The 11,012-nt window shown below is 41.6% G+C and overlaps 1 protein-coding gene across 1 annotated transcript in view; it reads left to right on the plus strand.

The window, feature by feature from the left end:
- Nucleotides 1-11,012, plus strand: part of GHRHR (growth hormone releasing hormone receptor) — a 68,424-nt gene that overhangs the window by 40,928 nt on the left and 16,484 nt on the right. Inside the window, exons 17-18 of the mRNA XM_069084591.1 lie at nt 3,953-4,070; nt 4,830-4,972. Coding sequence (XP_068940692.1) covers nt 3,953-4,070; nt 4,830-4,972 — 261 coding nt within the window. The remainder of the gene's footprint in view (nt 1-3,952; nt 4,071-4,829; nt 4,973-11,012) is intronic.

The raw sequence follows: 11,012 nt of genomic DNA on the forward strand, positions 1-11,012 counted from the left end.
TCTCTCTCTCTCTCTCTCTCTCTCTCTCTCTCTGTCTCTCTCTCTCCACCCCAGGCTGTCTATCTGTCTGTTTCTGTCTACCTGTGTCTGTCTTGCTGAAAAAGATCTGAGGATTTTAGTAGATTAGAATCTCAATATAAGAGATTCTTCTATATCTATTTCTTCTCCTTTTCACAATTTAAACCCTGGAAGTTGTCAGCTTCCACGGTCTTCACTCTCTCTCCTCTCACTTCTCAATATTTGCAATCTCTCTCTTTACTCTATCAGTCAGCTGAAATTGATCTCTCCAAAGTTACTGGTCTTTTACGTGCCAAATGTGGTGGCCTTTCCTCAGTCCTAATCCTTCTTATCCTACATGCTGCATTGGACACTTTTGGCTGCTCTCTCCTCCTTATGCACCACTCTCCGTGTTTTCGGGACACTGCTCTCTTGTGATTCTCCTCATCTATCTGACCACTACTCGTTGGTCTCCTTTGTTGTTCAATCACCTTTTTTCAGTTGTGTCCAATTCTTTGTGATCCTCATTTGGGGTTTTCTTGGCAGATACTGGAGTATTTTTCCATTTCCTTCTCTAGCTCACTTTACGGATAAGAAACTAAGACAAACAGGGTTAAATGATTTGCCCAGGGTCACACAAGTGGTGTCTGAGGTTGGATTCGAACTCAGGTCTTCCTGACTCCAGGTCCAGCGCTCTATATACATTGCACCACCTAGCTGCCCCTCTAAGTCTCTTTTACTGGACCATCATACATATTCCATCCCTTAAATGAAGATGTAACCCAAGGCTCTGTCCTGGGCCCTTTTTGCCTCTTCTCTCCTTTCTCTCCTCTGTCTCTATTTCTCTCTCTCTTTCCCTGTGACATCATCTCTTATGGACTTAAATATGGTCTCTATGGAGATAACTCACATATCTATAAGTCTATCCCTAATCTCTTCCCTTAGTTCAGTGCATGTCCCGTGGACAAACAATATACCCGAAAGACAATTAATTATCTTTCTTTTAAAAATATTGTTTTGATTATATTTGACATTTTTATATTATATTTACATTGCCCAATCATGTGCAATGAATATATCTTTAATTATGTATCCCTATCTCTAATTTTATTTTTTCAGAGTGTTTTGAAATTTTTAAATAAGTTTTTTATGTCATTTTTTATCAACATATTTTCTCCCAGGATCCTCATTTCTCCTCTCAGGCATCCCCTATGACAAATACAATTTTCAAGACAAAAATAAAAAAGAAGAGAGTAGAATAAGTATAACTGATCAATACACTGAAAAAAAATCTAAAGATATGTGCCTAGAGTGGGAGTGTTGTCTCACAGCTCCTTTGAACCATACTTGTTCTTTGTAATTTTGTATTTATTTTTTATTTTTTGTGAAAATTTGTTCCATTTACATTGTTTTGGTCACTACATACAAAGTTTTCTTGGCTCTGCTCATTTTTTTCTGCACCAATTCATGTAGATCTTTCATGCTTCTTTGTGTTTATCATATTAATTATTTCTCACAGCACAGAAATACTCCATCACTTTTACATTCCATCATTTGTTTAACCATTTTTCCAACAGATGGCATCTACTTTGTTTCCAACTCTTGCTAGCACAAAAAGTGCTGTTATAAATATTTTTATGTAGATGGGAACTGGCCTCATTGGGATATAAGCCCAGCCAAGAAATCTCTGCTTCAGAGAGTATTTGGTCACTTTGTTTGCCTAATTCCAAATTGCTTTCCAAAATAGTTTCACTGATTCTCAGCTCTACCAACAATGCACTAGTGAGCCTATCTTTTCACAACCCCATCCAACACCGACCATTCCTATCTTCTGTCATATTTGAAAATTTGCAGGGTGTGAGGCAAAAACTGAAGGTTGTTTTGATTTTCATTTTTCTTATTTTGAGTGATTTGGAGCATTCTTTTTTTATTTTGGAGCATTCTTTCATATGGTTGTGCATACTTTGTCATCATTCCTTTAAGAACTGCTTGTTCATATCCTCTGACCACTTAATTTGACACAAAGCTTCTTTTCCCCCATTCTATCACTTTCCATATTATCCTATGTGTATGAACTTTGTGCAGAAGCTTTTCAGTTTTACATAATTCAAGTTATCTATTTTACCTTTTGTCATTTCCTCAGTCTTATTGCTTAAAAAGACATCTCCTATCTGTAGTTGTGAGAGATATAGGATCTATTTCTTTTCTAATTTTTAGATGATCTTTAATACTAGGGCCCTATTTCATTAAAAAGGTATTGTGGGATAAGATATAAAGTGCTACCTTCTGCCAGACTGCTTTCCAGTTTTCCCAGCAGTGTTTGTGGAGGAAGGACTTCTTTTCTAACGAATTTTATGTTTTCCAGTTTATTTAACATTGTATTATTAAATTCTACTGTTTTCCTATTGTCTTGTCTGCTCTCTATTTTTTTTAGCAATACCAGATGGTTTTGATAATTGCTGCTTTAGAATATAGTTTGAGACCTGAAAGAGCAATGCCCCTTTTGTCCTTACCTCTTTATCTTTTTTTTCAAAAGAATGATGATGTTATTATTATTTTTTTTTAAAGCAATTGGGGTTAAGTAACTTGCTCAAGGTTACACGGCCAGTTATTTCTGGGTGGGTGCTAAGTGTCTGAGCCCGGGATTCAATCTCCAGGTCATCCCGACACTGGAGCCGGTGCTGCTACTTGCTGTGCTACCTGGCCGCCTGTGATGATATTATTTATTGGTATAGAATTAAAACTGTAAATTACTTTGGTAGCATTGTCATTTTTATTACATTACATGGCCCAGCTATGAGGACTGAATATTCCTATAGCTATTTAGGTGTTTTTTTTTTTTAATTTAAGATGAACTTCGTAATGGAATTTATGTAAATATATAGTAAAACACTTCCCTTGGTCCCACCATCCCTCAAACGACACTGCAACATCTCTCCCTCCTTTCACTGTTATATACTTTAAAAAACTGTCCATACTTACAGCCTCCACTTTTTCTGCTTAGCATTCACGTTTTGGCAGCTGGGTAGTGCATTAGATAGAGTGTCAGACCTGGAGTCAGGAAAATCCAAATCCAGCCTCAGACACTCACTCGTTGTGTGACCCCGGGCAAGTCATTTAACCCTATTTACCTCAGTTTCCTCATCTGTAAAATGAGCTAGAGAAGGAAATGGCCACTCCAGAATCTCTGCCAAGAAAACCCCAGATGGTGGCTGGGTAGCACAGTAAGTAGAGCACCCGTCCTGGAGTCAGGAGGACCTGAGTTCAAATCCGTGAAACCTTGGGCAAGTCACTTAACTCCAATTGCCCTCTAAAAAAAAAAAAATTTTCCTAGAAGGGGGCGGCTAGGTGGTGCAGTGAATAGAGCACTGGCCCTGGAGTCAGTAAGGCCTGGAGTTCAAATCCGCCTTCAGACACTTAAACAAAAAATAGCCGTGTGACCTTGGGCAAGTCACTTAACCCCAATTGCCCTAGCTTCTCCCCTCCAAAAAAGCAAAAAAAAAAAAATAAAGAAAACCCCAGATGGGGTCAGGAAGGGTCGGCCTTGACTGAAATGACTCCGCCACAACAACAATAACAACATTCACTTTCAGTCTTTCACAATCTGGTTTCCACCTTGGACATTCAGCTGAACTGTCTCTGTCTCCAAGGTTACTAATGATTTCTTCATTGCTCAATGGGATGCCCCTTCTGTGCTCATCCTTCTTCAGCTCCCTTCAGCATTTAATGCTGCTGGCTCCCACCTCCTCCTAGGTCCTCTCTGCTCTCGGGCTCCTCATGGCCCCGCTGTCTCTGGGCTATTCTGATGTCTGCTCCTTCTCACTCCTCTTTACTATTTCATCACCCAACACACAAGACCCATCCGGCCAGGCTTCTGTTCTGGGCCCTCTTCTCCATATCTTCCCATCTGGCGAACTTGTGAGCTCCTGTGAGTTCAAGCACCATCTCCATGCAGGTGACTGGCAGATCGATGCCCTTAGCCCATCTGGCTCTGTGGAGCTCCCGTCTCACAGCCCCAGCAGCCCAGTGGACATTTGCACCTGGATGTTCCATGCGCATGCCAAGCTCAGCATGTCTGAAGCAGAGCTCACTGTCTTTTCTCCCAAACTCGCTCCTCTCCTTAACATTTCTGTTTTGTTAAAGGCACTGCTGCCCTCCCAGTGACTCTGGTTTAAAGCCTTGGAATCATCAAGGCTCTTCACCATCCCACACATGACCCCTCCTTGTTCCCTACAGTAAATCCTCTGTCAAGTCTATTTAGTTCTGTTTATACATCTCTTATATCCACCTGCTTTTTTCCACTCATGAGGCCAGTGCTGCATTTCAGACTGTCATCATCTCACCTGGACTGTCCCTGGGGGGTAGAACCAAGAAAGACAGAGAAAAGGCAGGGATTCACCTGAGTTCTCCCCAGAATTCCTCCAAACAATTTTAAATAATACCTCAGAACAGATTCACCCACAAAAGGGGGTGAAATGATTTTCCAGCCCTCTAGAGAACCTTTGGGGGTCTCCTGGCCCCCCCAAAGTTCCCCTCTCCTATGCAAACATCTGCAAGGTGACAAGGCAGATAAGCAGGAGGGCCTGTAATCCTGTTTGTTTATGCCTCCAGACATGGTCCCATGATATTGCCCTAATAAATAAGGGTGAATGCCAAACAAGATCAAAGGAGGGTCCTTGTACATTGCCTACATTTTTCTCTGGTCAGAGATCTTCTGATGGGGGGCATATAAACTCTGGAAGCTCCTTATATCTTTGGCTCTGTATGAAATGGATATGTAATAAACCAGACTGTTGATTATACCCCTGTCTCATTATTCTCACAATCACTAGCCCACCAACTGGGCTGGCCGCAGCAAGTGGTGCCCACAACGCGGGCATCAGGACTACTGTTGAATCTCTAGTGAGGACCACCAGGATCTGCCAGCAGGAAGAGGGCCTGCATGAAATCCGAGGGACAACGAATTTCTTTCAAGGTAAGGGGAAGGCTCTCAAAAGAGCGACCACCTGGGTGCTCAGTTTTCATTTTTACAAAATCAGGGTTCAGAGATGTAGTATGGGAGGAAACTTAGTGAAGGGCTTAAAAGATAAAGGAAAAGATCTGAGAATATTACAACTTAGAGTGTGTAAGAAAGGAATGTCAGTTAAGAAACAGATTCTGAGAAAATTTCTAAAAATAGTCCATCAGGCAGCCCCGTGGCTCCCTGGCAGCTCTCAGATCAGAGGACCTGATTGGGAAGAAGTGGGAGAGGCTTTAGTTAATTACTTTAAGGAGAATGGACAGGAGAGGGACTGGTTCCATATTTACAATTTATAATGTCATTAAAGTGTGCCTTGCAGACAAAACAGGTCTTAAAGAAATATTGAGTGTCATGGGTGAGAGTGAAGGCAGTGATCAGGAAGAGACCACACCTCCTGAATTTCTGGGGAAAAGACCCCTAGAAGATACCAAACCTCTTAACCTTGGTCGGTCTATGTCCACCCTATAATCCCACGTGGGGAACGGAAAAGGCTGGGAAGCCTAATGGCAGTCCCACTGTAGTTTCAGAATCATATACACCTGTTCAAAAACTTATGAAAAAGGAAGGACAGACGTTAAGAGAAAAGCCTTTAAGGCTGCACTTTGTTGGCATAGCCTGTTATTGTAGACACCCAGGGCAGTAGGACATGGCAGAAACTAAACAGAAAAGATCTTGAGGTAACAAAGGCTGCACAGGAGGACGGGGCAACAGCTTCTCACACGCTGTCATCACTGGGAGATTGGCAGCCACAGCTCTGACACCATATGCCTGGAGGCAAGCACCTAAAATATGCCCAACCCCGGGGGACTGCGTACAGTGGGAGGCCAATTGTAAGGGAAAATGTCACAGCAAGCGATGTAATCTTATGTTGGCAGAGGGACCTAACGCACCCAGTATGTCCATGCTTTTGGGTGACGGACCTAATACATTACCTAACACACAAATGGGCGATTCTGCGACAGTATATGTGCATCACAAACATGGAGAGAGATGATCAGTTCTGGTCAAGCAGGAAAAAATTTTACAAACATCATGCAGGGACCGGAGGAATCATTTCCTGATTTTGTGGGCAAAATACAAGTGGCTGAGCGAACATTAGGAAGTACTGTGGGATTGGAAGAATTTGTAAGACAAATAGCTAGAGGGAATTGCAACTTAGATCATAAGAAAGCCTTTTTGGCACTTCCTGCTGATGGCTCGTTGGATCAATTAATTCCAAAATCTAAGGAGGTAGAGTCTATGATCTTTCAAGCACAAATTACAGCAGAAGCACAAGCTGCCACAAATAGACAGAACAAGAATTGTTTTAAATGCAGTAAAGAGGGTCATTTCAAAAGGGAATGTCAAGGGGGTGGCAGTAACGGTGAATTATGACCAAAATCAAAATGCCCCAGATGTCATAAGGGCTTTCATTGGGCTTCAGAATGTCAATTTAGAAATTTGGGAAACAGCCTCAAGGGCCAAGTCCCAGGCCCACAAAAAACAGCAGGGACTTATGTTCAGTTAGGTACTCCAGAGGTTCAGGAGGGCAAGCCCCCTTTGAAGTAACTCCTGTTATCTTACAACCTGAAGTTACATCCCTAAATATTTATCCCTGCCAGGAGAGAGAAGTGCTTTTTAAGAGCTCTTTTCTAGCCATGGGGGGTACTTTCATTAACCTCAGAAGGAGAATACGTGGATATACAATTCACTCCAACCTAAAAGACTGGGAAGATTATAAGATTAAAATTAAAATTATGAATCCCAGCAGTTTTGTGATCCAGTTAAAACAGGAACAATGGAAATTTCAAATACAAAATCCAGAGATCAAATGGTGTCAAATCCTTATGACCTCAAGACCCACCCTTCATATATACATGGAGGGCAGGAGAATTCGGGGTCTCTTAGACAGTAGAGCAGACTGGTCCATTATCAGTCAGGAACAATGGGACCTGAAGTGGACTGTTCAAAAATCATATGTAAATATGAGGGGCATAGGAGAAGTGTTTTTCTACTTTTAATACATCCTCATGTAGCTTAGTACAAATTATCAAGTATCACTATGAGTTTCATGCTTGGGGCAGACTCAAACATGCTGATGCCCTTGTGGACATTGCTGCTAATGTATCTTCTATATCTATGAGAAAGCATAGAGTTAAAAGAGAGCTGAATGGGAAGGTCTCTGCTGAAGGAATTTTCAGAGTTAAGGACCGTGTAAGCTTTGAGAGCATCACAACATATACTATGGGAATTTGGGGGATTTTTCAAATTGTTCAGGATTGTAGGGTGAATATCAGACGCTGTGTCCAGACCAAGATGAGCCGGACTCATCTTCCGGTCAAGCAGATCCCACGTTTTTAAGTTGTAGGACTAACACACCTGTTTGCCATCAGGTGGAACAGCAATGACACGAATGTTAAACACAGACATGGGGAGTACCCTAAACAAAATTGGTTTGAATACTCACAGAGAGGAAACCTGGAAATATGGAAAATCGCTTTGCCGTGGGCCCTAGTAACAATGGTTTTTGCTATTTTGGGTCCCAATGGGACATACTTGAGGAAGACCAGCCACAGCTTTGTACGTGCTTGTTTAAGAGGGAGGTATGCATTCATGTGGGGAATCACGGCGATGTAAATATCACCAGAACTGACAAGCATTACGTCACATGTGCTAATTGCAAGGTTTCTGAACGTCATGATAATACTTCTTTTGGACAATTGCTATTTGTTAGAAGAAGACCTAGCGTGGTTATGATACCTGTAGAGAGGGAACATTGGTTTCACTCTGGTGCTGATCATCCTGTTGCTCAAATTAATCAACAAGTGGGTTTCAATTGAAAAAAGAGGTGTATTTCCTGTATTGCTGTTGGCATAATTGCTTTAATTACTGCTATAGTGAGCAGTGTTGTTATGTCTATGTCCATTAACACTGTACAAAATCAGAGAGCACCAGCTCCATTTTGACATGAATTGTCTGTCAATGTTTCACGAGGATTTTTGTTACAATCAGAAATCAACGAGTTTTTATAAATAACACAGCTTAGAGATGAACTAATTGCTATAGCTGATGAGATTGAATTAATGCAAGTTAGACAAAGGTTAATATGTGGTTATAGATATATGTATTTCCGTATGGTAAACAAACAATATAATGAATCAGAATATAACATAAGTCAAATTAGAAATCATCTTAATGGGCGATGCGGTGACCGTAACACATCCCTTGACATAAATGATTTAGAGAACTTGGCTCGTCTCATGGATCATGAAAGTCAGCAGTCATTGCTACTGAATTCAGAGGCAAAAGACATTGTAGATTGGATAAAGAGAGCTCAGGGAATATGACCTGCACAAGTACAGCAAATACACCTTCCTAGGAATAGGGGCTGCCTGCAGCCTTTTAAATAAAATAAAATGGGGGAGATGTAGAGAGCTTTCAGGGATCTCCTGGCCCCGTTCACAGAATGTGCCCCTCTCCAGTACAAACATCTGCAAGGTTACAGGGCGGATAAGCAGGAGGATGTGTAATCTTGTTTGTTTATGCCTCTGGACATGGTCCTATGATATTGCCCTAATAAATAACTAACCTTAAGCAAGGGTAAATCGTAAACAAGATCAAAGGAGGGTCCTTGTGCACTGCTTGAATTTTTCTCTGGTCACGTAAATCTGCTGGGGGACATATAAACTCTGTGAGCAAATTGTATCTTTGGCTCTGTATGAAATAGCTTGGTTATAAACAGACTATTGATTACACCCCCAACTCATTATTCTCACCCTTGCTAGTCTGCCAACCGTGAAGGCGGCAGCACAGCCCAAGACAATTTAGAAGGTCAGCAGGAAAGGTCTGTTGTACTGGGGTGAATGGAGCACAGTCCAGCACAGGGTGAGCCCCAGAAATCAGTAGAGGCTTTGTGGATGACTGAATCAGTGACAGCAGTGGTGGTTTCTGGACTTCTCAGCCCACAGATAGTAAGGGGGTGTCAGTAAGTCAGTAAAGGGGTGTCAGGAGATTACAGGGGTCCTTTTACTGCACTGAGGCAGGACTCTGTTGCTTTACCTATACTTGGATCTGGATCACAGTTCTGGGTGTCAGCCCCAGGGTGAGAAGGCGCACTAGCACACCAGAGCTTGTGGCCACTGAGGAGCTGGAACCCTGGTCACAGTTTCGGTGCACAAGGATTGCTTGTGGGCATTCACAGGCCAGGAGAGTAACAAACACACCTCTCCCTAGATCATACTATCTTGGAAGAACTGAAACCTTACAGGTCCCCAGAATTATCTCTAAAAAGAGCTGCACAAAAAATCCTGAAGCTTGGGACAGTACCCCTTCCATCTCAAGATCAGAGTCCAACTTTAATATAAAGCTAAAGGTCTAGAAATAAAATGGAAAAACGATCAAACAACGATGAAAAAGAGTCTGACCACAGAAAGTTACTATGATGACAAGGAAGAACAAAACACAAACTCAGGGGAAGGCAATAAAGTCTGAACCGCTGCACCCGCCACCCCCAACCAACTCCCAAAGAAAAATGTGAATTGGTCCTGGAAGAGCTCAAGAAGGATTTTAAAAGTCAAGTAAGAGAGGTAGAGGAAAAACTGGGAAGAGGAATGAAAGTGACACAAGAAAATAATGAAAAAAGAGTCAACGGCGTGGTAAATCAGGGACAAAAAAAATGAAGAAAATAATACCCTAAAAAACAAAGTAGGCCAGATGGGGAAAAAGGCACAAAAATCCAGTGAAGAGAAGAACTGAATGGGGTAAATTATCTGACATAAAAGAAGTGCAAAAGAGCTTTGCAGTGGAGAGGAAGATGAAGGGTGTGCAGGGGCAGTGCATGAACCTCACTCTCTTTGGAATTGACTCAAAGAGGAAATAACATACACATTCAGTTGGGTATAGAAACCTGCCTAACCCTACAGGAAAGTAGGAGGGGAAGAGGAGGAGGGAGCTGATAGAAGGGAGATCTGATTGGGGTAGACAAAAGTCAGAAGCAAAACACTTCTGAGAATGGATAGGGGTGAAAGGAGAGAGAGAGGGAGGGAGAGGAAAAGAGAGACATCACTATTTATTAGAGAAATACAAATCAAAACAACTCTTAGGAACCACATCACACCTGTCAGATTGGCTAACATGACAAATCAGGAAAATTATAAGTACTGGAGAAGATGTGGGAAAATTAGAACACTAATGCATTGTTGGTTGAGTTGTGAACTGATACAATCATTATGGTGAACAATTTGGAAGAATGCCTAAAGGGCTATAAAAATGGGCATACTTTTTGATCCAGCAATAGCACTTATAGGGCAGTATCCCAAAGAGATCATAAAAATGGGAAAAGGACCCAAATGTACAAAAATCTTTATAGCAGCTCTTTTTGTGGTGGCCAAGAACTGGAAATTGAGGGGATGCCCATCAACTGGGGAATGGCTGAACAAGTTGTGGTATATGAATATGATGGAATACTATTGTGCTGTAAGAAATAATGAACAGGCAGACTTCAGAAAAATGTGGAAAGACTTATATGAACTGATGCTGAGTAAAGTGAGCAGAACCAGAACATTGTACACAACAACAGACACATTGTGCGCTGACTGACTTTGATAGACTTAACCCTTCTCAGCAAATGCAAGGATCTAAAACAATTCCAAAGGATTCATGATGGAAAATGCCATCCACATCCAGAGAAAGAGCTATGGAGTCCGAATGCAAATCAAAGCAGACTATGTGCTCTCTTTTTTTGTTTTGTTCTTTTTAATTTTGTTTTTTCTTTCTCGTGGTTCCTCCCATTCATTCTAATTCTTCTATACAACATGACTAATGTGAAAATAGGAATCTATAATAGGAATGCATTGTGGAGCTGTATCATATTGTACCCTGTCTTGGGGAGAGAAGGGGAGAAATTTTATTTTGCCTTTTGGAGGGCAATTGGGGTTAAGTAACTTGCCCAAGGTTACACGACTAGTTTGTGTGTGTGTGTGTGTGTGTGTGTGTGTGTGTGTGTGTGTGTGTGTGT

Source organism: Petaurus breviceps, unplaced genomic scaffold (genome assembly GCF_028583685.1).
Source record: "Petaurus breviceps papuanus isolate PSGF00001 unplaced genomic scaffold, PetGlider_PUasm1.0 174, whole genome shotgun sequence".
NCBI classification, from domain to species: domain Eukaryota; kingdom Metazoa; phylum Chordata; class Mammalia; order Diprotodontia; family Petauridae; genus Petaurus; species Petaurus breviceps.